Here is a 27,507-nt window from a genome sequence, read left to right as displayed (position 1 = left end):
CTTGAACTCAGGGTCACGTTGGCTTTTCCATTTAATAGTACCTAAAAGAGACATTGGTTCTTGCTGTTTAAACTTTCATGCAAGGTTACATGGGAATTGTGCAAGTAACTTTGGAAGCCCACTGATGTACAGGACAAGGTAGAACCCAACTAACTTTTGAGCACCCATTTTGGATGGGATGTCTGAAGAAAACTACTTATGTAACATTAACTTGAAGATAACAAAGGTTTGAGTGGGATGGTAAATAGATGGGTAGTATTTGTACAGGTATGTATCCTTTAGCTCGCTTGAATTCTTTCAGGTCTCCATGAGTTTGATGCCTTACAAGATCCTGAAGTGAATGACTTCCGAGCTAAAATGCGGAGAATCAGTGAGGAAAAGATTCAGTCGCTTGTGGGTCTCTCCTGGATGGACTGGTTAAAGCACACTTACCCACCAGAACAGGAACCCGTTATCCCAGAGAGCTTCCAAGATAAACTCTATAGTGGAAATCTTGTAGTGGCTGTTCATTTTGATAACTGCCAGGTAGGAATGGCTGTTCATCACATTTCATGTACTGTTCTTGATCCTGATCTGAATTAGTATGTAATTGATCAAGAATATAAATGAAGTAGAATACTAACATTATGGTGTTTGCTTTAAAATGCAAATTCTTTCACCAGGATCCTTGACTCTTGAAAGTATGTGAGGATGAGAACCTACAGTTGTTAATTGAACTTCTAAAGTCAAATTACAGTTCTACGTCTAAAGTCAAAATGTACAACTTATATATTCTCTATTATTTCACGTTCATTTAAACGTAAAACATAATTCAAAGTTGTCAGGACTTTTTTTGGCCAACTGTTGCTGTGTTCCTTCACTAGCATTCAATTTTAGGCTGAGAGGATGCTGGTGAATTGGGAAGCACCATGTTCAACACACTTCTGTGTGTGATTCGTTGTTGAACATTTTTGGGCTTGATCTGCTAATTAGGTTGAGCAATACATTTAAAAAAAAAAAAAGACTAATTAGTATTCCCTACACTAGACATGCATATAGACAAACAAAACACTAGCTGAGACTTAGAGTTACTTTTTTGTTTCAGCTAACAAATCCATAGCTCATTTTTAAAATAAAAGCCCGTTTAGTTTCCACCTAAAACAATTTAGTCTCAGTTTTTTGATGTTCAAGTTGCTGTGATACTGCTTGAGTCCAGCATTCCAATTATTCATTTTTGCACTGTGTTCTTTTGGATAACAGTGAGGGATCAGCATTGGAAACCATAAAGTCTCACAGCTGTGTAAATATATCAGGCTCTATTTGGTGTCCATTTTGACCCAGGTCCCAGGTACTGATTTTCTAACGATTCAGCTGATTTTATCTACAAACCTATATTATTTCTGATGCTATCTTTTTTAACTTAAAAAATAAAAAAATCCAAAATGGTAAAATTACATCTGACTCTGGAAACACAAAATGCAGGGGTGAATACTAAATTTGGTCACCAGTAACACTAGCTGATGTTGGATGCATTGGTGTTTTTATGACAAAACTTTTTTCCTCTTTGGTTTAGTAGAGGACTTGCAGTTGTCCAGGAGTGAGAATATCTGTGTGTTCGTCAGCATTTGATTAAAATATTACACACACGTATGATAACACTACAAAAGCAGTGCAAAAGTTCGCGCTGGTGCAGAATGTATTTGCCTGCCACTGTAATAGCTTAGCTTGCTGACATTTCAAATGTTTTGAATGCTTCTGCTGCCAGTTCTGGCCTTCAAAGCTATTAACAGTTCAAATGTGAGCTGCTTTTTAGAGCAGTAAACTCTGTTCCAGACTTTACTACTTGCACTGAGTACTAGAATCATCTCAGGAGAATTACATAGGAAGGTGTGGGAATTGTTGTGTTCTTTCAGTAGGAACACTGCAAGATTGAGACGAAAGGAATATTAAAATACTTTTTGCCTAGAATGCGTGGGCGAGCTGTAAAAGCTACCTAATTGTCTCTGGAGCAAAAGAGACTTATCCCCATTTCTGTGACACGTTAAAGACCTACAATTTGGAAGTAAGGCAGTCGTCATAGAGCGCCAGCTTCCTGGGAAGAAAAAGTGTCATTCCTTGTCTACCCACTACCAGTTATGACAGGAGAAGAAAGCCTTCACAGTTTGGCAGCTTTCTGAAAGGGGGAAGCTGTTGTGAACCATGCAGAAACTGAGAAAATAGAGAATTAATTTTGCCTGACTTTACAGAGTTAGATTTTTCCATTAGGGCAGCTTGGCTTCTTACCAGTAAACTTCTATACAAATAAAGCACAAATCAAAAGAATGTAAGCCACACAACACATCTGTAAATAACTGCTTTTGGAGTGCTTACATCTTCAGGAGTGTGTGTGTGTGGGTGTAAGTAAAAAAAAAAAAAAAATCAAAACAAAAATCCAGAACTTACTGAATTAACCTTTGTAAACAAGCCTGCGCAGAGCATAATGTGGTAGATTAAAGGAGGTGGAAGATTCCACAGAAGACCTTTTGCATTAGGAACTCCAAATGAATTTAAACCTTTTATTAAAATTTAAAAAAGAAAGTAACTTCTTACGTTTATCTTCTTAGAACACATCAAAATTAGAGATACTTTGGAAATATGTAGATAGCCTCTAAAGGTTTGATTAAAAATTTTTTTTTAAAATGCAGAGTCCTTCAATGTTGTATTCAGAATGCTACAGCTATGGGCTGTTACCCATCTTTTCTGCACTCCTCCAAATAAGGTGGTGGTTTTGTACATAAATCACATTAACAGTTTCTTCTGCTTTATTACTTGAAGCTTTCTTTTTCTTCTGTTTACAGTGGTACCTAGAAAGAGATAATTTGCTAGTGGTCAGAAAGAAGAAAATTAACACATCTAGTACTGCTAAATACCTTTGAAATGTATGCATGATTTATTGTCTCCCTCATTCACATTCTAAAATACAAGCTTCTAGATCAGTATCCTGATCTAGAAGTCTTTAAATCACTGCTGAATCAGTTAGATGAAGTTTGGCATTCTTAAAAGTGCTTCTGATACTATAAAAGTTTGGGAATTGACCATTTTGCAGCTTTTAGGGTGACTGTTGCTCTGATTGCACTGAAGATGTAGACATTAACTGTGTTAAAATAGACTGGTTTTAACAGTTAAGTATTTCTATCTATTTTATTGTGTATGTTACAGTTTAAGCCTTGTACCTCTGACTGACGAGTCTGACGTTCAGTATTCCTTTCTGTGTTTTGTTAGGACGTATTTAGTTTTCAGGTGTCTCCTAACATGAATCCCATCAAGCTGAATGAGCTGGCAATCCGAAAACGTTTGACTATCCATGGAAAAGAAGATGAGGAAGTTGATCCTGCTGACTATGTGCTGCAAGTTAGCGGAAGGCTAGAATATGTTTTTGGTGATCACCCATTAATTCAGTTTCAGGTACATAAAGCTCTTTGGAACATATGGTAACAGTTCTCTGGTGCCTTGGCCAAAACTTGACCTTGCTTCCTGTGCCGTTGGATGGTCAGCTATTCAGTACAGTAATACACTTTCTCCTCATATCTGTAGCCCTCTCCAACTGTAAAATACATGTGCCATTTTCTTTGTATCTTTGTAATATATTATTTGTTTCTTTAATTTGAAAGTTGCCATAGAATAGTCTGCTAGCTGATAACAACTGTTTTCCATGGTCTTTTAGTATATACGCAACTGTGTGATGAACAGGACTCTTCCTCAGCTGACTCTAGTTGAGTGTTGTACCATAAAGAAAATGTGCGAGCAGGAGATGATTGCCATAGAAGCTGCCATAAACCGAAAAGCCTCCAACCTTCCTCTTCCTCTGCCACCAAAAAAAACAAGAACAACAACTGTAAGTTTTTACGGAAAATATACCCAAAAGGAACAGTGACTTGTGGCATATAAATTGCAACGCCTGGGATTTGTGCTACTACTACTGTTTTCCAGTGTAGGTCACCTGGGTCTACTTGGAGCCTCCTGTTGCTTGCGAGAAGGTTTACAACAGAAATAGCAGACTCTGAGGCTCTTTGGAAACTTCTTACCTTCCCTCACCTCATCCATCCTCCTTCTCCCACCGTCTCCTTTCCATTGCTATTGATTCTACTTTTAACTGCAGCACAGAAGAGCGGGTAATAATCTGTTACCAGCAACTGGAGAAGTTATTGCAGAGAACCTGGATTCTCCAGCTTCAATGCAAGGAGTAGGCTTGACTAGCTTGGGCAGTAGTTGTCTGTGATCTCTTGTATTAGCCCAGATATCTTGCAAGGTGTTGCAACTTCAATGATGGCAACTTTTGCCATAATATACGTCTAACTTTTAATATGGTGCTTCCTTTATTGCTAAACTTATGGCCTTACAGCACAGTTACAATTTATGTACTGTCATTCTAAGAAATGTGGACAGACTTTCCTCTATTCCCCACTCTTTATATATTCAGAATGAACAATAAATTTGAACAGTTATTCTGAATTGTCAGCAAGTAGTACTTCAATGTATTTTCTCACCCCCACTCCCCTTTCAGCTGAGTGTTTTTTCTAACTTTTTTTCCCTTTGGGGTATCTTGTATACTTTTGTAGTTATGAAAACTGATTCATTTTTTAAGATTTCAAATTTATATTTTTTAAAATGTGTATTTTTTTGTTTGTATTTATGACTTGCTTAAAATGCTTAGCTTATAAAATCGATCTCAGTATGTTACATTGATTAAGAGTGAACTTCTATCTTTGTTTCCCTTCTCAGAGTGTGTGGGATATTTCCAACCCTTTCAAGATAATTCTGTTAAAGGGTAATAAACTAAATACAGAAGAAAATGCCAAAGTAAGTAACTAAGCCCAATATCAGAAGACATTCTGTCATCATTTTAGTGATTTTTTTCAATGTTTAGTGAACTCAGAATCATACGGATTTCAATTTAGCAAAAGTGTAAGCATTTTTAGTTATTCCCAGTTATATTGAGACTATTGATTAAAATCTTGCTTTATTGCTAAAGTATTGCTTTATTGTCTGAAGTTGGATATATGCATTAGAACATTATCAATAAGCATGGACAGTATGATACAAATGTTCATATGGTACTTGACTTTTTTAATATGGTATCTAAAGTACTGATTTTGGTGTGAAATAAGCTTATTCAAACTAAACTGTCATAAACGTCTGCCAAACAGAAGTAGATTAAATGTTAAACATTTTTCAACAGAATATAAGGTATTTTTGTAGTCAGAATATATTCTATGTGTGTCTAAGCATGGACTGCATGCCTCTATACAATCTGTCTTTTATTTTATAAACATGCTGAACACAAAAGCTGTAGTATCACTTCCTATAAAAATGTACATGACTGGGCTACTGACTGTTTTACAGACCACAAGTTGTTAACACATGGGAATTTATTGCACAAATACTTTAAGACCTTACAAGACACTAGCCTGTGAGGTAGAACAACATTCATTTCCTTTATTTTGTTTGGCAGTCAATAAATTATACAGCCAGTCGTATAGATTAGGAAGAAATTCAGTTAGCCATTGAAGTTTGCTGTTCTGATGCTTTATTCAGGATATTCAGTGCAATTTTTTTCTTTCAAAACTATTGTTACAACCTCCTTGTATATTAGCAATACTACATTTTACCATGTAGCTAAACGAGCCATAGTTTCAGTTTTATTACCTGAGACACTGTGACTGTGGAAATGGATGTCTGCAAAAACAGATGTTTCCCTTTTCTTTGTCTAAACTATTATTTAGCTAGTTGTAATATCTTCTTAACTCTACATACTGTAGACTATTAAAGTTTTTAAAAGAAAGGGAGAGGGAAAAGAGATGTGGATTCCAGAGGCAACATAGCTATCAAGTTGGGGTTTTGGTTTTGGTTTGGTTTGGTTTTTTCTTCGTACTTAAAAAAAGTGAGTTTTGGTTAATTTCAGTATGCTTTTAGAGCATACTGAAAAAAAAAAGCATGTTGATTGTAAGCTTGAGGAGAAACAGGAAAAATTGACAGTTCTTTGGTATTGGTGCCTGTGGACACTATCTAAATATTATTTAGTATTTTGGATGCTTTTCAGTCTTGAAAACTTTAAAGCCCTGTAGTTACCCTAGAACAAGAATGCATGTAGTTAACCTTGCAAGCTTGTGCGTGTTTCCCTGCATTGTATGTCTACACTGTTATGGAACTGTCACTGTTAAGAATGTATTTGTTTCCTAGTCCTGATTCTAAGGCTGTTTAATTCATTAACATTGTTCTTTTAGTTTCATTGTGCTTTGGATCAAGCCAATATTCACCTATTTTTGCTGAAACCACCAACAGGGTTCATAAATGGAGTGTTTGTAGTGGGAAGCAAAACATTTGTCAGATGGATGGCACTCCACTAGTGTGAGCTGGATTGTGTATTTTCACCTAGAGCACAAGTGACTTAATTCAGCTGTCTATAACACCCAATTTTCCAAATACATGACCTTTCAAATTGCTTTTCTTTTTGTCTTGCTCTTTGGCTGCACCATCAGTACATACTGTTTCATTAGTAAAATGGGAGCATCAGAGTGAAAAAAATAAAATCAGGATCCAATCCCTTACGTTAACAGGTTTGGAAATCGTAGAATTAGAACTAGCCAAAAGGCAAGCAAAATAGCAATGTGTTCCAACAATACAATGCTTTGTTACTATCAAATTTTACTTGATCATTTATGCTTTTTATATTAATAAAGTAAAAGAAAATTCAGGGAAGTGTAGTGGTATATAAAGATATAATATCAGATGACAGCAAGTCAAAGAACAATATTCAAAATTATGCAAATGTGAATTTAAACCCCTAGTTTAAAAAAAACCCAAACAAAACAGGCAGATTATTTACTGTTGCTGGTGTTAAAGCACAAGCAGATAATAACTAGATGTAATCATATTTCCATAAGATATCTTTTAATCAGTAAAGGAACTTGATTATAAATTCAGTTGAATGTACAGTGAATCTCCAAATGAATTAATAAAGGACTGTCTGGTGACTTGTTTCAAGAAGGTTATGAACCAACCGATTTTAATCAGTTCTCTGACTTCAGCCACAGTATTCCTTTCTGAAGAATGTAAGAGTATCTTTAATTACAGAGAAATAAAAAAACCCCCGTAAATGTAATCAACAAGAATTTTGATTGTATAAGTGTGTATATACATATATTGTTACATATAGGTGTGTACACACACATGTAGTCTGTATACATTTGGATTTCCTGAAGTAAGATTACTTTCATGTGATCTATTTCATGGCTGTTCACGTTGCTGTTCTTAACTCAGTTGTTCACAGTGGTGAAGCTGTGCATGCCAAAAATAGGTAATAATGGTTTTTATGAGTATCACTGGGACTTAAGTGAATGTAGTTTTCTAAACTGAACTTTTTCTTTCACTGATTGATTGTAAGCTTGGAAATGAAATTGGGATTGTATATATGTAAGTCAACGAGTCAGTTTAATAATGGATGTCCCTGTAGCACCTGTATCAAGAAGGAGTGTAACCCATAACAGTGTGTTCTCCAAGACCTAACACCTCTGCCAATGCCTATGCCGTCACAGCAGTCTCTTGATCAGTGGTAGCAATTGTTTCGGAGAAGTCCAGAATGATCAGAATGGAGACCATCTGTTGGTGCTACTAATGCCTTCTCCATGGATTATCCTGGGCTGAAGATGGACTTGCTCTCCAGCACGACTTCATTTAAACTGTATTACAGTTTGCTAATGACTAGTTTATCTGAGCTAGCTTACGAATGGAGAACTTGGTACCGAGCAGCAGTTGGTGTAGCCAAAAAAGATATATCGAGATTGGGACTGCTTCAGTGTTGATCACACTGTTGTTTCTTTGAAGGAGGGGAAGATAGGCTCTCTCCCAGAACAGATCTTATTTATGTCAGTTGGGAATTCAAAGGTGAATTATTTTTTTATCGAAAACCTGTAGAAAATTTTAAACATCTCTGCCTTTCCCTTACAGTGCTCAGAAATAATATAATAGCTTAAAGGGAATGTGGGGAAGATTGTTCGATGAGCATAGGGAACCTGAAACATCAGTTAACCATTTACTTATTTAACCATAACACTGAGAACTTCTTTTTAGTGTTGACCACCGAAGGATTACATTTGTAGTTCTCTCTTTCTCTGCTTTCCCCCCTCCTCCTTTTTTTTTTTTTTTTTCTTTTTTTAAGAGGAATATTTTGGAAGGTCACCTGAAAGAAGTTGACATGTTTCTTTTTCTGTTGTTTGCTTAGACAACAAAAATAAAGATCTCCTTGTCACTCTTGTTGAAACTGTCCAAGACTATGGATACTTGGAAACATTTCTGTGTTTTCTGTGTACACATGTTACTGAACAGAAATGCGGAAATGAGCCACATCTTAGCATTGACCTGTAATTTGTTTAATTTCAGTGCCAGTAACTCCAGCTTCTTTCTCTTCTTGCCCTTCTCCTTTCCTGTTTATTATTTTTATTGTTCAGGCTATCTAGTTTTGTTGGTTTCTGGGTGCTAAAGACAAAACAGAATTCCTGGGAATTATGTATGTTGTTATTCTTACTATTACAGGTGATTTCTGATGTCAGGGTCAGCAGTGTTCCGTCTGTACATTTTTATAAACAGTTTAAGTAAAAAATGAATTTTTTCTTAAGCTGAAAAAACCCAGAACTTTTTTCAGTTAGAGGCACAAATTGGTTCCACCTGGAGATTTAAGTCTGTATTCAGAAGACTAGACTTACCTTTTTCATTCTGCTTAGTTGTGTTTCCTACAATCTCCTTTCTGTGTTAGGTATGTTAAGTTAGAAGCATTTGTATATCCATATATTGTATTTGTTAGTATAGATGAGTTTTTGTTATTATTAGTTATATGTGTAATATAAGTAATTCAGTACTGAAAAAAGTGGTAGCCAACATTATTTAAACAAATATATTTTGATTTGGCCAGGAACATGAATAGCAAAGTAAAAAGAATTTGTTCTCAAGAATTGTTTGGTTCATTTTAAAACCTCAAAATTAGTGTTTCTTTTAAGATAGAAATATTGATGAAATGCATATATGTATGTTCTGTATAATGTTCTATGTGGAATTCTGTAGGTTCTATGGCAAGCTTAAAATTTCTCATTTCTTTATTGCAGGTTCATGTTAGGGCTGGTCTTTTCCATGGTACAGAGCTCCTTTGTAAAACTATTGTAAGCACAGAAATATCTGGGAGAAGTGACCACATTTGGAATGAAGTACTAGAGTTTGAAATAAATGTCTGTGATCTACCAAGAATGGCAAGGCTCTGCTTTGCAGTTTATGCTGTGATGGATAAGATGAAAACTAAAAAGTCAACCAAGGCAATGAATCCTTCCAAATACCAAACCATTAGGAAAGCAGGAAAAGTGGTAATTATTTAATTTCTTTTTCTTGAATTCTTCTGAATTATATTGAAATGAGTATTCGGAAGTCTTTTGTTGTCCTCATTTTAGTGTTCAAGAATGCAAAATGAAAAAATAAAATTAAAAGGGTCATATGTATTAAGAATTGCACATATTGGTACAAAAAAAACTTTTCATACTTCCCAGGCACTGAAAAATGCATGAAAATTTTAGTTGTAAGTCAGTTGGCAAATGGCTGTTTAAAGAATCATATTTTAAAAGGTCAGTTTTCTTCTGAACTCTAGATAAGTTGTGACTGGGAAAGGATGAAAAAATTAGCATCTGGGCTCACATTCAGGGAAATACGTATTTTTACACTGGTAGAGTGGCATGCTTAAAATTAAGTCTTATTGTCCTCAGTGGTACTGGAGTTCATACTGAAAACTATGCATATGTTTAACTGCTTTTCTGAAAGATATCACCATTTTTTTAAAAAAAAAAAAAAAAACAACCACCACCCTCTCAATTTCAGTTATACTGTAGTCCTTGCTGCATGGTAATGTTCACTGGCATCTTAGTTTCCGTGTAAAAATTCTTTCCTTTTGCAGCATTATCCTGTAGCCTGGGTAAATACCATGGTATTTGATTATAAAGGACAGTTGAAGAATGGAGAACTGGTACTGCACAGCTGGTCATCATTTCCTGGTAAAGTTTAACTTCTAAGATTTGGACTTTAAATACTTATAAGACTAACGAAGAGTAGTATCAAATAGTAGAACATTTACTGTATGTGTGTCCAATTCTCCTGTCATAATCTCTTTACTACTTGTATTTTTTTATGTGGATAAACATATAACATCTTAATCCCTTTCCTGGAAGTATTGTGTATCGGGAAAGACGAAGGGCAAGAGTCTGCTTGGAAATAGTATTCTAAAAGTTTTATCTCTTTATCTATGACACCACGTAAAAACACATGCATGTTTATATCTAGTTTTACCTGGTTTTAAGATGCAGTTTAGGTTTCATTTGGTTCCCTGTGCTATGCATCCTAAACTAAATAGATAAGCTATATTGTATGTGATGATATTTGCATCAGCAAAAAACGTGAATTAGTATTTTTTTTTAAGTCTCCCTTTCCTGACATTCAGATTGATTAGTAAGTGTGTCTGAAATCTCCATGTCACTCTTCATTCCATCCTAAGAAACCCTGTATCCAACTGGCTGTAGTACTGAAAGATATCTGGCTTAAAACTCTTCTTTTTTTTCGTACTGTTTGATACAGAGGCAGTGTGTATGCTGATTTATAGAAGCTGCAGATCTTACCGGGATTTGGTTCAGTATAGGGATATCTCACCTTCCCTTGACTGCTATGTTTATTTTGAAAAGAGAAATCAAGTTTCTCATTGGGTGGTAATCCAACTTTTGTGAATATAGGGGGTATGGGTAGTTTATGTTGGAAATGCAGTGCATTGTAGTAAAAGTGCTGTGCAGCAAAACATACTTCTGTCTATTGTATACAGTAAGCAATTTCTTATTGCATCTTTCCCTTTCAGATTTTTTAATTTTAATGCATGCCTGGCCTATAATATTAATTGCTCTGTCTAATGTTTCAGATGAACTTGAAGAAATGTTGAATCCAATGGGAACTGTCCAGACTAACCCTTACACTGAAAATGCAACAGCTTTGCACGTTAAATTTCAAGAATATTCAAAACAGCCTATTAATTACCCTCCCTTTGATAAGGTAAGGTGTGACATAAAAAGCAGTCATTAATGCTTATGTGTAGTAGCTTTTTCTTCTTTCCTTTCAATACTGCCTTTTCCACTGAATTCCCCACTTCCTGCCTTTTAGTTAACATACTGCATTTTTTTTTAAACTTGCACTGCATGAGAGTGCTAGTGCTCTGACTTAAGGGTCTTCAGATAGTATTTTGAAGATGTATACTTTTAAAAATACTCTGTATATAGTCTCTGGAGGGTCAGAAACATAATCAGTTTCCCATATCAATGATCTTACAAAAAGCTAAAGTTATCTGCCATTCTGGAAACCTTCAAACTGTCCTTGCCTGTGATCTGTAAAGATCTGTTATTTCTTTGTACAAATGTATGTTACCTACTCTTTGGGACACATTTCTTCTATGAGCTAAAATCCTTTTAAGGATAAGTAGACTCTTAATACTGTATGAAAAGGGATTTCTCAAGGTGTGCTCTTGAACTAAATCCACTTAAGTTGTCCTGCAGTTTTCTACAGATGTGAATAAGAATGTCTGTCTAGAAAGCAAATGTATATTTGGAATAGACATGGCAACGTCTGTAGTGTGAACGCTAGGTAGCAAGTTGTTTGCAAACTAGCAAATAAAGCTAAGACCAGGAAACAAGTAATAAAATAAGGGTTAAAACAGATAGCTAATGATGCCTTGAAAAAACAAAGGTTTAACTCATACATACATTAGTCTGAATTTTGTTTTGGGGAAAGTTAATAACCACTTAAAGAAAATTGCGCCTTTTTTTTTTTTTGAGGGTTTTGCATCTTTGACGGGCACGAACAAAAAGACAGAAACCACCAAGCTTTATCAGCTTGACCAAAGAGAGATTTTTGGGTTTAAGGTTCATCAAAATGAAATCAAATAACAAGATAGGGGTTTTTGTTTTGATTTGGGGGGGAAGTAGGGGTGTTTAGTTTGTTGGTTTTTTCCCCCCTCATCGACGCAGTACTAATTCTTTTATTAAAACAGCATTGGAAATGCCTTAAGAGCTAAAACAGTACTAATTGCCTTCTTAATGATGGTTGACCAGTTTACTCTTCATACTGGACATATTTTATTCAGTTTTGTTATTTATATTTATATTTTTTGTTATTTTATATGTAATGCTTTAACTTTTTGCTCATTACACTATATGTATTTAATTTCTAAAGAGCAAGCTGCTTTTATGTGCATATTACAGACATGTTACATAAAAGTATGTTTAAGTAATAGTATATTTTTTTCTAGCTCTACTGTTCCTTTTATTTCTACCTGCAATACTAAGTTTTCAGTATGTTAAAATGCTGGGATGAATACAGACAAAAGATTTTACTAAGTCACATGATGTATTGCCATTAAGGTAGTGTCTGATGGTCTTCACCATCCCTTGTAACTTTTGTTTGGCTGCTGGCTTTTTTTATTTTGTGGCTTTGCTCCCTTGAACTGCACCTGAGAAATCCTGTGTATCATATAGAGGAAAATCTCAGAGCGTCTTTATAAAGTGATTGCAGAGCTGGTAATGAAACATTCATTGAAAGCATTCAACTTTGAGGAAATGCTACAAAATGTGGGGGGTTTTTTTGTTTGTTTTTTTTGTTTTTCTCCAGTAACTTTTGCAATTCCCTAGAGTTAAGAAACTTTTTTGCAGTATCACTGGGAAAATGGAGCTCTAAACTCTTTGATAATTCATTCAATTTCTATGGGTATATCGAAATTTCTCCCTCGGAAAAGAGAGTAAGATACCAGTCTCTGAAAGATTCCCTTGGTAAAGGTCCTGTTGAATCAGGAGTAATGTTGTAGCTGCGTGAATTATATCAGCTGAGAATCTGTTGTCTAGATGAGACTTGCTTGGTACATGGCTGATTCTCATTTTCCCCATGTTTTTGCTTGTTTCTGCCAAGAAGATGGAGAATCGGATGCCAAATCTTTATTTTAAGAAACATAATGTGCAAAAATAGATGAATCTTTTAGATCATAGTGTCAGTCTACTTGCAGTGAACAGCTGTTTGGGGCTGAGTGAGCTAAGTGCCTTGACAATTGATAAGAAAATTGTTGTCTAATGCAGGAGCCATATATTGGGCTGGTTAATGATCAGTGCTGCTGGCACACTGAGGGGCTCATAGTTCAGTTGAACAAAGCTGGACTTGCACAAACTTTCAAAGTTTATTTGCAAACAGAGTAACTCTAAAAAGCACAAGGAGGCAAGCATTAAGCATAGGATTAGGACACTGTGGTTTTGTTAATGCATGTTTTCATGCATAATATGTAAACAAGCTTTGTAGCCAAGTATCAGGTGTAATACATCATATTGATAAGCATTTCATACAGAGAAAGAAAAAAAGGTTAGTATATTTTTTTAAGGATTTTAGCTGCTGAGTATTTATGCTCTGATTATTGTAGTCTTTTTTGATTTGCATGTTGCCTGAGTAAAGACAATACAAGTCTTGCTGAATCTGTGTCTGGGGGTGGTGGTATATTCCTGGGTGATGGTAGAGGCAGACCTCTGAGGGAAAGGAAGATGGTCTAGCTCCTTAGACTTCTTTCTTAATTGATATTTCATTTTATGAATTGTCAGATGCTGCTGCTTTGAGGAACAACTGTAGATATACCCACCTGACCAGTTCAGCTGGTCTAATTAGCTCAGGCAGTCACCATTTTAACACATCTCTGTTGGTTACAGTAGCGTGCAGAATATAGTTTGAAGAACTGTATTTACATCTACACTTAACTACCCATCACGATTTATTACATGAACTTCAAAAACTAAGTAAAATGTTCAGAAGGCCAAAAAAAAAAAAAAGAGCAAGAGTAACTCAGAGCTGAGCTTCTGGGGAAGTGTTCCCTTGCTGTTAACAGAAGTAGCAGTCCTTTTTCCTGAGGGTTGCTGTATCTGGTGCTGAGCGCTTGTTGGTGGAATATTCACTTATCATTAAATGAGTTCTTGTTGGAAGCTGGTTGTTCATGATGTTACAGAAGGGAAGATCCTAGGTTTAGAGAAGTAACTGGAAATGCTAACTGAGATCATATGGGCGATCTGAGAGGGTGGCGAAAGGACTAAGTTTGTGGATTCACGCTGAAATAGAGGGCTAGAAGTGTGGATCTGTGGGTAGCTGGTATGACTCGTGGGAGAAGCACTCTCAAACAGCAGAAGTAGATGAGAAAACAAAGGATAATGTAGAGTTGAGTTGGTTTGCTGTACTGAAAAATAAGTAGGAAATGCAAATGGAAACAGAAAACAAGATGTGATAGGGAAGACTATTTAGCCCAGGAGTGGTGAAGAAGAGGAAAATGGATGTAATCATAAACGCTCCTATTCCTGATCTCCATAGTGCTGCAGATTAGAAAAGGGACACAGCATAGAAGTCCATATTATACCACTGTACATACAAAATAATAGTGTTGTAATTATCTAAAAGATAGCAGTGTTTCCTTATCTGCTTAATTTCTATAGTATTTGTTCTTTCAATGCAGTCAGATTTGTTTTTAAATCTAATGTATTTAAAAACATCTTTTTGTAGATACTTGAAAAGGCAGCTGAGATTGCAAGAAGCAGTGACAATGCTGCAATGGCGGTAAGCATTTGCTAAAGACTACTTTAAAATTATTTTTCTGGGGTTTTTAGTTTTGAACTTCTACATCAATGTAGAAATAACTAAGTCAACTGCTCAAGTAACAACAGTTCTGCTGGCTCTGTTTTTTTATGTAATTCACTTTGAACTGCCTTAAAATTCAGGTATATATCTACTTTTTCTAATATGTTTTGGACTTCTTGGCTGTTTTTTGTCAAAAAGCACAATTGCTTTACACATTCTGTGGATTTGGAACACAGCTAAGATTTACATTAGATCTGGAAAACATTCCTAGGCTGCATAAAATACTGCTAGAAAATTGCTCAGTTTTATCAAGTATGATGATTTTGCTTGCTTGTCAGATGTTTCCAGATAAGCTCCCTCAAAAATGGTCATTGATCTGTAAGATGTTTCTTAATGAATATATGCTCTTCTTCAGGAACTGGATAGTTCTAACTTGACAAATTTTGAAAAGATCACCAAAATCTGAAGGCACTTTCTTTGTATTATATACAAAAATACAGAAGATAGCAATTTAAGATGGTGAAAGCACAGTCAGATCAACGGTAATAACAACTGCATTTTATATAAGAATAAAGCAGTTATTTGAAAAATGTGTCAGTTACAATACCAAGTGCCTAAAGTGCTCAGGAAGAGTAAAAACTCACTGCAACTTTGGGTGCAAACAACTTAATGTACAAATAATTGAAAATCTTAAATAGCAGCATGCCAGCTTGGCAGTATTGTGACTTTTAATTTGAAAGATTAACACTTTCAGATACAAGAATCACTATATTGTCAAGACTGTTTACTTATTTTGATACAGAAACAGAGTATGTACTTAGTTTTACTGAACAAGCATTGCAATTCAACTAGCTTTTTAAAGTCTATTCGCTCCTAAAGAATTTATGCTTAGGTGGTATTTTTACATGCAAATGTTTACTTAAAACATTTCAGCACAACACAAGGCTCAGGCACTTATTTCTAGAAGGAGCTAAACTTAAATTCTGTGTGCAGCAGATACTACTTCTCCCCCCACACCTCCCCACCCCCGTCAGGGGGGAAACCTGTGCAGAATGTTATTTGATGAGAGCTGTTTATTTCTGCTACGAATTCTAATTGATTTTGCCTACCATTTCCTCTGAACTTTTCGTTGTTTTTTTTATTATTAATGTAAAGACCTTTTGCCTACCTCTTAAAATTATGTAGAAACTTCTTCAGCTTTGTGAAGATAAAGTTGGCTTTGGTATTTAATGCTTGCCATATTGTTTTTCAAAATATGTATTGAAACTAATTTATTCCCTTCAACTACTACCTCCTTATCCAGAAGCAGCAGTTTCTTTTGTCTCCCATTTCTGAAATGCTATTGTTGCTGGTATCATTGCTTTAATTTCTGCCCTTGTAGTTTACATAAGGGCATGGCTGGGACAGAAGGTATTAACTGAGCCAGTGTGAAGACTCACTCGTATAAACTGATTTACAGATTCAGTATTAATGTTAATGTTTCAGAGATGTAAAATGGAGGAAAATGTCTGGAAAGGGGAAGCCTGGATTAGAAGACAAAAAAGTGTTTGTATACTTGGCAAATGTACTTCCCTTTGTTTATTGTTGGAAAAGTATTTTTTGGCTTTTAATTAACACCCCCACACATGTATTTCTATTAAATTTGCTGACTTGAAAAACAAAAGGAGAAAGTATATGCATCCTAAATGAAAGTTCTCCACGTTAGAGTTGGAAAATAGAAATATTGCCATCTAGTGTCATTAACTCTAAAGTTTAGTTACTTTTTCAGAAACTTTTGTACACTGAATTTTGAATCTGTTATTTACAGTTCTTATAGCTCAGGAAATCTGAAATCTGAAAGAAAGTCATAGGAGTCATTCTCCTGTGTTTCATGAGTTTTTATCTTACGTTCTTCTTGGTGTAGGGTTTCTAGTATTTGAGCTAAAATATAAAAATCTTACTGAATATATCAAAACATTATACATTTCTCATTTTCTAGGGTCGAGGTGGTAAGAAGTTTTATATTGTGCTAAAAGAAATAATGGAAAGAGATCCTTTGTCTCAACTCTGTGAAAATGAAATGGATCTTATTTGGACTTTGCGATATGACTGTCGTGAAAATTTTCCACAATCATTGCCTAAACTGCTGCTCTCTTTAAAATGGAACAAACTTGAAGATGTTGCTCAGGTAAGGGAAAAGACAGTGGTGGTGGGGAAAAATCCTGGAGCCAAATCATGAATAAATAGGCTTTCTTTCCCAAGTATAGTCATTTTGAAATGGTACTATTGTATAAACCAAAGTTCATTGTTTACCCTCTGTGGCCTGGACGCATAAGGAAGAACTTATTATCGTAAAAAACCACCCAAAATGCATTTCAGAGGGCCTCTGAATGATGAGAAAAGTACAGCAATTATTTATTTATACATTTTAAACTTAAAGAAGTTTTAAGTTTGTAAATCAAGATATGAAATAAAGCTTCTTATAAAAGTTGTTAAACTGCTCAAAGACTATAAAAATCCACATCTCAGACTGGGAAATTAAACTTCATTCAGGCAGACACATGATTGTTTGAAGAGATATGATACCCACTAGTGGTACAAAATACTTCATTCTCATCATCTTGACTGTTTGACCAAATAGGGTCTCTTTAAAGTAACTGTAAGTAATTCAGAACTTGAAGACTGCTGCTGTGCTACAAGATTACATTTTCAGTAGAACTGTATCATTTGTTTGCTGTATAGATGTGCAAGGTTATTCCACTATACTGTAAAGAAGTTGGTGTACCAACTGTATTTACCCAAACAGAATCCAACCCTTGTGATGCTTTTTGGGAATAGGTGAAACTTTGATATAGGAAAAATTATCCGAGTTTATAGTGGCACCATGCCTGCTTGATAGACTGACTTAAAAGTAATAAAATAACAGATTCCTGGATTTGTATTGAAACTTTTTAGTCTGTGTGTGTACAGGGCAAGTTGGGCAAAACCATAAAAGTCTGGCCAGTGTTAACAAGCACAGTACTCACTCTAAGGGGTGAACCCAGAGGTTGTTTTGTTCATCTGCTTATCCTGACAGAATTGCACATTTAAATGATGCTCAACTTCGTGCAGACTGTTACACTGAGATTATATATATATATATATATCTGTCTTTCCATGAGTCTCATTTTTTTAAATTTTAAATTAAATTTTTTGGTTTTATTTTTAAAAAACTTCAAGCTAAAAAGCATTTGCTGTGAAGGATTATGATTGATAGTATAAATTTCTATTCTAGCTCAGTATTCTGACCTTTGCCTGTTACAAGCTAGGTGTTCTTGGAAGAAAAGGAAACCACTGCATGAAAACTCAACTTCCATCTATTCATCATGTGACTTTTGTGATTATCCAGTCAGTCAGAATCTTAGTTTGCCTCCAGCATACAGTTTATTTTCTATTGTATCCTTCCTACCAGTTAGATGTATATGTTCTGTGAACTTATAAAAATAAATGGAATTCCATTCTAGCTCATTGTTTGTGCCATTAACACTACACTAACAGGTGTAGCACCCACACATTCCTTGCTCACTGGTGTTCTTTCATGTGCAAGAATCCTTTGTTCCTAAGTAATTTTGTTATGTGCTTCTGAATTTATTGTTCATTATTAAAAGTTATCTGGAAATACAAACTGTATTGGTAGAGTACCATGGGATACAGCCCTGGAGGGAAGAGGGGCCCAAGAAAGCTGGTTAATAGTCAGGGATCACCTCCTCCAAGCTCAGGAACGATGCATCCCAACAAAGAGGAAGTTAGGCAAAAATGCCAGGAGGCCTGTGTGGATGAACAAGAAGCTCCTGGACAAACTCAGACACAAAAAGGAAGCCTACAGAGGGTGGAAGCAAGGACAGGTAGCCTGAGAGGAATACAGAGAAATTGTCTGAGCAGCCAGGGATCAGGTTAGGAAAGCCAAAGCCCTGATAGAATTAATTCTGGCCAGGAACGTCAAGGGCAACAAGAAAAGCTTTTATAGGTACATCAGTGATAGAAGGAAGATGAGGGAAAAAGTGGGCCCTCTCCAGAAGGAAACGAGTCCTGATTACCCAGGACATGGAGAAGGCTGAGGTACTCAATGACTTTTTTGCCTCAGTCTTCACTGGCAAGTACTCCAGCCACACACTGCCCAAGTCACAGAAGGCAAAGGCAGGGACTGGGAGAATGAAGAACCGCCCACTGTAGGAGAAGATCAGGTTTGAGACTATCTAAGGAACCTGAAGGTGCACAAGTCCATGGGACCTGATGAGATGCATCTCTGGGTCCTGAGGGAACTGGCGGATGAAGTGGCTAAGCCGCTATCCATGTATTTGAGAAGTCATGGCAGCCCGGGGAAGTTCCTGCTGACTGGAAAAGGTGAAATGTAAGCCCCATTTTTAAAAAGGTAAAAAAGGAAGACCTGGGAGCTACAGGCCAGTCAGTCTCACCTCTGTGCCCGGCAAGATCATGGAGCAGATCCTCCTGGAAACTATGCTAGGGTACATGGAAAATTAGGAGGTGATTGGTGCCAGCCAACATGGCTTCACTAAGGGCAAATTGTGCCTGACAAATTTGGTGGCCTTCTATGATAGGGTTATGGTGTTGGTGGGTAAGGGAGGAGCAATGGATGTCATCTACCTGGAATTGTGCAAAGCATTTGACACTGTCCCCCACAACTTCCTTGTCTCTAAATTGGAGAGACACGGGTTTGATGGATGGACCACTGGGTAGATGAGGAATTTGCTGGATGGCTGCACTCAAGAGTTGCAGTCAACAGCTTGATGTCTGAGACCAATGATGAGTGGAGTTCCTCAGGGATCAGTATTGGGACTGGCACTGTTTAACGTCTTTGTTGGCGACATGGACAGTGGGATTGAGTGCACCCTCGGCAAGTTTGCTGACAACACCAAGCTGTGCGGTGCGGTCGATATGCTGGAAAGAAGGGATGCCATCCAGAGCGACCTTGACAGGCTTGAGAGGTGGGCCTGTGTGAACCTCATGAAGTTCAGCAAGGCCAAGTGCAAGGTCCTGCACATGGGCTGGGGCAATCCCAAGCACAAATACAGGCTGGGTGATGAGTGGATTGAGAGCAGCCCTGAGGGGAAGCACTTGGGGGTGTTGGTTGATGAGCTCAACCCGGCAATGTGCCCTTGCAGCCCAGAAAGCCAACCATGTCCTGGGCTGCATCAAAAGCGGCGTGACCAGCAGGATGAGGGAGGTGATTCTCCACCTTTACTCTGCTCTTGTGAGACCCCACATGGAGTACTGCGTTCAGGTCTGGGGGCCCCAACGTAAGAAGGGTGTGGACCTGTGGGAGTGAGTCCAGAGGAGGGCCACAAAGATGGTCAGGGGGCTGGAGCACCTCCACTGTGAGGATAGGCTGAGAGAGTTGGGGTGGTTCAGCCTGGAGAAGAGAAGGCTCTGGGGAGACCTTATAGCAGCCTTCCAGTACTTAAAGGGGGCCTACAAGAAAGCCAGAGAGGGACTTTTTACAAGGGCATGTAGTGATAGGACAAGGGGTAATGGCTTAAAACTGAAAGAGGGTAGATTTAGATTAGATATAAGGAAGAAGTTCTTCCTTGTGAGGATGGTGAGACACTGGAACAGATTGTCCAGAGAGGTTGTGGATGCCCCGTCTCTGGAAGTGTCCAAGGCCAGGTTGGATGGGGCTTTGAGCAATCTGGTCTAGTGGAAGGTGTCCCTGCCCATGGCAGGGGAGTTGAAACTAGATGATTTTTAAGGTCCCTTCCAGCCTAAACCATTCTATGATTTTATCAAATATAAGCAGGTATTTGTTTATTCATTAAAATACGTGAAGGAAAAGGCATTCTTACTGCTTGCTAGGGCCTTTGAAATACAGCCTTTGGTAGCAGAATTTTGAAAAGTTATTTGGAGTATGGATATTAGCTGACAGCTCAAAGTCCTTTAAATTTGGGAATATTAAAAATATGTATAAAGCATTTTATTTAAACAGATGGCTGAAAATACAAGTCATCTTGCTTGTTACTGTGTACTTTCTGGAAGGAACGTAGTATTTATGTTTGCTTATGGATAGACAATAGTGTGGTTTATATTAGACTATTCTTGCTGCCAAAACCAATATTATATCAGCAAAATGATATCTTATCCTTAAACATACCAAATATTTCTGTAATACGTAGACATATAAGTATTCCCAATGACTTACTTTTTCAGGTAAGGCAAGACAGCCTCATGAATTTTATGAGTTCCAAAATTAGCAGGACTCATAATTTACTTCTCATTAAAATTAAACATATATATATATATATAGTATTAGCTATATGTTTCAATATTTGTGCTGCTACAACATGCATGCTGTGGTACTAGAAGTTTTTTAAATGCCTATTTTTAGCTGTAACTACCAAACAAACACAAAACCAAAAAAATAACCAAACCCCCCAAAACAACCAAACACCAGCTAAGAAAAATGAACTAAATAAATATATTCTTCTTGCTATTAATGCAGCTCAAAAGTAGTAAGGTTTTTCAGAAATGGAGTATTATACTTGATTGTAGACCATCTTTAATCTATTAGTTCAGTGGTCCATAAAGTTATATACAACGGATTATTGCAACTTGCTTGTATTACTTACCATATAAACTTCACCCAAGCTCTTGTATTGCAATATTTTAGTAGAATAGTTGCACTGAAGGAATTCTGAAAGTGTTTGCCCTCACTGTTGCCATAACCTCCTCGCTCAGTGTAGTAGGGTGGCAGAACTTGTTAGCAGAATTCACAGGCAGTATTTATTCTCGAAGCAGAATTTAGCCATTATTAAGGAAAAAAAAAAATCTACCCACTTCCAGTGAAGTGACACTATCATTAATGAGAACTAGAGAAAGGACAGCTAATTTATTAAATATTTGAAATAACCAGAATAAAAATACTGGCCTGTACTTAATTGTATTGTCTCTTATAGTAAACTTGTCTTGTTAGGAAAGAAATTGTGGTTATTTCTTTATAGAAAAAATATTGATACATAAAGGCCACATTTGAGTTTTCTCTAAACCTTTAGATTGTTGTTGAGAATTCCTCAATAACAAAGCTCATCATTTTCTCACAACTTGTCAGGAGTTGTTAAACTATGTGAGAGAAGTATGCACTATTTCATGCGTGCAGCGTTTTAACATGTTTGATATTGCAGAGAAATTTTAAGACCTTGAAACACATATTTTGAAATGTAAAATTTCTTTACAAATGAGATGTACTTGGAGCTTCTTCAGAGTTACCTCCCTCTTGCCAAACCAGATGAGGGCGTTTCTTGGTGCAAGTTTCTTTTGCCCAAATGCAACAAGTATTTCTGATATCCTTTCACCTGCACTTTTGAGAAGTGTACAACGTACCTGGATGTGGAGCTAGTTAGATGGCACTTCTCTCTTAATAGAAGTCCCAAGGCACAACATGAACAGAGCAGTAGGTGTTTGGGGAATTTTCTTCGCTGTGTCATAGGTCATTTAGATCTTTCTTCCTCTAAGCTCATATCACTTAACATTTTCTTATTGTAATAACCTCTGAAATAATTTCAGCAGTCAAAGTGAGGAGGTCTGTATCTTCAAATAAACTTCTCGGTTAATGTACATGCTGTAGACCATGACTTTCAAAATTCATGGCCTGATATGTGAGGCATGTAAGGCCACTTTGACTCATCTTTTCAGACTGTATTTCAGGTTCTCCTTTCATTTTGATCATTCATTATTAACAAAATGTTTCTATATTTTTGTTGGTTCTGCACCTGATCTAAAGTAGGTTGTCTAGAAGTTCTGATACATTTGTTCTGAAGTTTCTTACTGTGTGTGTCTGACAAGCATAGCTGCTGCTTGCACTTTGAACACCTGTTTTATGGTAGTAAGTATCTGCTCAGTGTTAATATTTGTTTCAGAATTTCAATACAAGTATTCCATGATATGCAAGCGTTGATGGCTATAGTTCTTCTTGACGTAAGGACTGGTGGTGTTGACCCTTACTGGGCTGTGGATTTAATAGATTTTTGCGTGTTTATTTCTGTGGGACTGACATCTATATTTAAACACATCTTTCATTTTACTTTATATCATTATGAACCTTGCATGTTTCATACCAGTATTTGCCCATGAAAATAGTTTAATTGATTCCTCCACTTTTGGAATTGTAGCATGGCCACTGGCTTTGCATTATGATTGATCTGTCCCCATTTCTTGCCTTGCCAATTTCACAAAACTGCATGGATGAACCAGTTCAGAATCTGGCCCCGTAGGTGTTTAAATAGTGTTATGAGCATGCCTGTTAAATGCAGGCTGAGACTATGAACTTATATGTGTTTGTCATACTTGAACTGGAAGCGTTTAGTTGAACTATGACATATAGTAGGAATAGAGATTTTTTTCACTGTTGGCGTAAAAGGATTATTAAATCAGGAGGAAGATAACATCTTCCTAATAATTCAGATTTTATAAGTTGCTATTTAAATATGAAATACCTGTATTATCTAATTTGTAGGAAAGGGTGTTTTTATCTTGAGTTATGATTCATTCATATGGAGAAGAAAAATCTTGTGCTGTTGATACACTGCATTTACACATTCAACCTTATTTATTTTGAGTAATAGTGCACTGTTACAGTCATACAGCTATATACATATTATTAAAAACATACTCTCAGCGGGTAGCTTCATTAAAATGCAATAAACCCAGTTTATTTTAGGAGACCTCTAGATGATTTTGTTCTTGGTAGTCCAAAATGATACACTAGTGTTATCTGTAATTTTTTCCAGCACATCATTGTCTTCAGTATTGGGCATTTTAAAAAATACCTAACCTGAATCATCCTTTTTGCAATTTAAGCTCATTACTATTCACAGTGCATGTGGGAAAAGGCTCTATCAGTTGAGCTGGATAAATATTTTTGGTAAAGATCTCTATCAACAAAAACCTTTAATTTTTTTTTAATGGAAAATCTTTACCATTACCAAAATGTTTATATTTATGAAACTATTTACAAAACATTATCTAAATTTTATTGAAACTGTTTCTAAAATTTACAAATCTGAGGTTACCTAATTTTTGTTTACTGTTGTCCTGGTTTCAGCTGGGATAGAGTTAAATTTTCTTCCTAGTAGCTGGTACAGTGCAATGTTTTTGAGTTTGGTATGAGAAGAATGTTGATAACACTGGTGTTTGCAGTTGTTAAGTAATGTTTAGTCTGAAGTCAAGGATTTTTCAGCTTCTCATGCCCAGCCAGCGAGAAGGCTGGAGGGGCACAAGAAGTTGGGAGGGGACACAGCCAGGACAGCTGACCCAAAGTGGCCAACGGGGTATTCCATACCATGTGATGTCATGCCCGGTATATAAACTGGGGGGAGTGGGGGTGGGGGGATTGCTGCTCAGGGACTAACTGGTCGTTGATTGGTGGGTGGTAAGCAATTGCATTGTGCATCACTTGCATATTCTAATCCTTTTATTGTTACTATTGTAATTTTATTAGTGTTACTATCATTATTAGTTTCTTCTTTTCTGTTCTATTAAATTGTTCTTATCTCAACCCATGAGTTTTACTTTTTTTTTTCCCCCGATTTTCTCCCCCATCCCACTGGGTGGGGGGGAAGTGAGTGAGTGGCTGCGTGGTGCTTAGTTGCCGGATGATGTTAAACCACAACAACTGTGCATTGTGTCTATGTGTGAAGAAACAGATTTTTCAGACTAAGTGTAAATGAGACCTGGTGCCAAAAAAATAACATAGATAATTTTAAAGGGTAAGAAACTTAATCAGAAGTGTGCCCATTTTCTCAGAATTCTTTCTCTCCTTTCCTGCCCCCTGCCACCCCCTGCGCCAGTCTGTAAGCTCCTTCTGTTAGTGTGAATGCTTTTAAAGGCAGTTATACCCATCTGTTTTCTTAAAATAGTTACTTTACCTGTAACCTAATAGTCTTCTTTTTAAAACAGCTTCAGGCTCTCCTTCAGATATGGCCCAAGCTGCTGCCTAGAGAAGCATTAGAATTGTTGGATTTCAATTATCCAGACCAGTATGTCAGAGAATATGCAGTGGGTTGTTTAAAACAAATGAGGTGAGTATATTGTATTATTTCAGCATGCAAGGATTTCTGGGGTGAAAAGCTGTATTCTCTTTGTTTATAGGAAAAAAAGAACCCAAAGAGGAAAGATTGCCTGCCATGAATAGATGGCCAAATTAAGTGGTCCAATTTCTAGATAAGCACATTGGCAGCCAAATAAAACCGTCTTATTCTGACATCTTGTATTCAATGATTATCATTTTCCATGTTGCTAAGAGAACACCAATGTACCTTTGTCCCAGAGAGAGTTGTGTATTCACCCCCTTCTTGGACAAAGGGGGAGCAAGATAGTGCGAGAACTTTTTAATAACAAAGGGACAAAATATTACAGTAGTCGAATACTATAAAAACTGCCATCTAGCCACCTCACACTCTGTGTCAGGTATTCACCGTATCATTTAATAGAAATGTAAGCTGCAGCACATAATAAAAAAACAGAGAATTACTGGTTTGTTTGTTCTTCACAGTAGCTTTTGATATCTGCAGTTCTTCCTTTATCGCATATAATTTTGCTCTTCACTGTAACCTAGGGCAAGACTTGTATAACGTTATCATTTGCAACATTACTGCATATTTCCTGTCCTTGAATTTTAAATTCTCTGTGGTGAATAGTTTAATGATTAATTTTTTGATGGTCAAGGCTAGACTTTTGGGGTAAGAAAAAAAAAGAATGTTTTGACTACTTTCAAATGCAAACAAGCAATCTAGCTGCTGGACTATACTAATAATACTGAATTGTTACATCTGGAATTATTTCCAGAATTCTTAGTTCTGGCTCTGAAGCAAGATTGTGTTCAGCTGAGTGTCAGAAATCCATTTTCAACTTCTTTAAAAAGTCTGATGAAGGTAGCTGGTAAAAAATGTAACCTAAAGGTGAAAATAAATACAACACAGCATAATTGAAAGTTTTTACCAAGTTGATGAAGTTTTTCAGAGTAAGATGGAGAGAATGAAAGAATTCAGTATTTGCATCTCTGAAGTCTTCAGGTGATGGACAGAATTTCTACTCTTTTCCTTATATCTTTTGCAGGGCCTTTGTAAGAGAAAAGAAACTCAAATGTAAAAAGCCAAGGAATGTTCACATTCGTTCTAGACTAACATAATTGTCAAGTGTGAGAGGGTTTTTTGGGGGGAGGGGAATACAGGATTTTACAGAAAATTATTGGAATTATTTTTATTATGTCAGAATATTACTTGCAGTAGTTAATTAACATTTCAAAGGTATGTTTATGAACTGTGGCTAAATACTTAAATTTGCACTTATGAAGTAGGAGTAATTTGGGCACTGTTTGGTTTCTCAAAGATGATGTACTTTTACTTATCCTCTAAAAACTTTCATGTTTTTGGTATGATTTAAAAACAAACAAACAAAACCGCAAACAAAACATTTTGGCTAAATGGATCACTTTGTAGGTGTAGCTTAATAAATTAACACCTATGAACTGACAGTAACTTTTAAAGACATGTTAGTTGAATTTCTTTCAGTGGAATGAGTACTGTCCTCCCCCTTCTTTGTAAGCTGAGTGACTTTGATAGGTATATGCAATTACTCTCAGTTGTTGTCTGTGCCCACTGCATCTAACTGCTAGGTTACAGTGGTTCTTTATGTGGCTCCAAAGGTCCAGCTCCTCAGTCAGAGGTTGAGTGGTCAGAGGGAGCCAATGTCCAGTCTGAAATAATTTGAAATAGCTAATGTCCCAGATACTTAACCTAGCACTGAGGCTGAGATCTTGATCTTGTAAAAGCCCGTGACAGAGCACCAGCTTTTTACTTACAGGATTGAGGGCCTTAAGATTCTGCTAAAGGTTTAACTTACTGATGAATTGATCAGTCTGGCAATTGCACTAAGCTGTGTATTGTTGTCCTTCTCCATGTGACTGAAAAATTGGGGGACACTCTTGCTGTTGAAACAAATCTGTCATCGCTGGATTTCTCATGTGCATCTGAATTTCTGGAATATCATTAATCTAGTTACTCTGTTACTAACTGCTTTTATGTACCTCATTCTAGTGACGAAGAGCTCTCTCAGTATCTTCTTCAACTTGTGCAAGTCCTGAAATATGAACCTTTTCTTGATTGTGCGCTGTCCAGATTTCTGTTAGAGAGAGCACTCGCTAATAGGAGAATAGGACAGATGTTGTTTTGGCATCTAAGGTAGGAGATTTTCCCTTGCATCTTTCTGAAACTGTTGAGCCTGATTGGAATTTCAAATATGATTTCTTGAGGATTTTTCTAAATGAGCCAGTATCATAGTCCTGTACAAGTCCTTTTTATGTTTCTTTACCTTTGGCATTTATAGATTAGAGCAAGCCTGTAATTAAAAATATATTACAGTGGTTTGTAATCTATTGTTTGGCGAAAGTATTCCAAACTGCATTCAGCTCTGTCTGATAAGTTAAGCGTGTATATAACTTTAGTGTTTGTTTTGGCTGTGCGTGCAGTAGAAGTACAATATTTATACCTCACAGTTGGGAAAAATTTATATTATTGTTGAGAGTAACAGAAAATAAAAGCAGTTCTATGAGTCGTTGCTACTTTAGATGATCAGTTCTGTGAATGGCAGAAACCTTGCAGAATGGATTATAGGTTGATTCTGTCTTCAAAGTACAGTTTATTTTAATATTTCTGAAATAAAAGAGCAAGTACTACCTGAGAATGTTTTTGAGGATAATTGGCTCTGGCATAAGGTTCAGTGGTTTGTTCCCAAGTGTTCCCCCTCAGGCAAATTTTGGCTTTTCCCTTACAAACATTTGAGAACACGTGGTTTAATGTCAGC

At 36.5% G+C, this 27,507-nt stretch overlaps 1 protein-coding gene across 6 annotated transcripts in view; it reads left to right on the top strand.

The window, feature by feature from the left end:
• The window catches only part of PIK3CB (phosphatidylinositol-4,5-bisphosphate 3-kinase catalytic subunit beta), a 116,819-nt gene that overhangs the window by 72,267 nt on the left and 17,045 nt on the right, over positions 1-27,507 (top strand). For all 6 annotated transcript variants that reach the window (XM_069792051.1, XM_069792050.1, XM_069792053.1 and 3 more), the window contains 11 exons: positions 302-525; positions 3,241-3,423; positions 3,683-3,853; positions 4,741-4,818; positions 9,117-9,368; positions 9,950-10,046; positions 10,955-11,085; positions 14,605-14,658; positions 16,658-16,846; positions 24,604-24,725; positions 26,742-26,885. In XM_069792051.1, coding sequence (XP_069648152.1) covers positions 302-525; positions 3,241-3,423; positions 3,683-3,853; positions 4,741-4,818; positions 9,117-9,368; positions 9,950-10,046; positions 10,955-11,085; positions 14,605-14,658; positions 16,658-16,846; positions 24,604-24,725; positions 26,742-26,885 — 1,645 coding nt within the window. The remainder of the gene's footprint in view (positions 1-301; positions 526-3,240; positions 3,424-3,682; positions 3,854-4,740; positions 4,819-9,116; positions 9,369-9,949; positions 10,047-10,954; positions 11,086-14,604; positions 14,659-16,657; positions 16,847-24,603; positions 24,726-26,741; positions 26,886-27,507) is intronic.

This window comes from Haliaeetus albicilla, chromosome 9 (assembly GCF_947461875.1).
Source record: "Haliaeetus albicilla chromosome 9, bHalAlb1.1, whole genome shotgun sequence".
In the NCBI taxonomy this organism is placed as follows: Eukaryota; Metazoa; Chordata; class Aves; order Accipitriformes; family Accipitridae; genus Haliaeetus; species Haliaeetus albicilla.
Note: the sequence above shows the minus strand (reverse complement) of the source record. Positions and strands in the feature narration are given on the sequence as shown.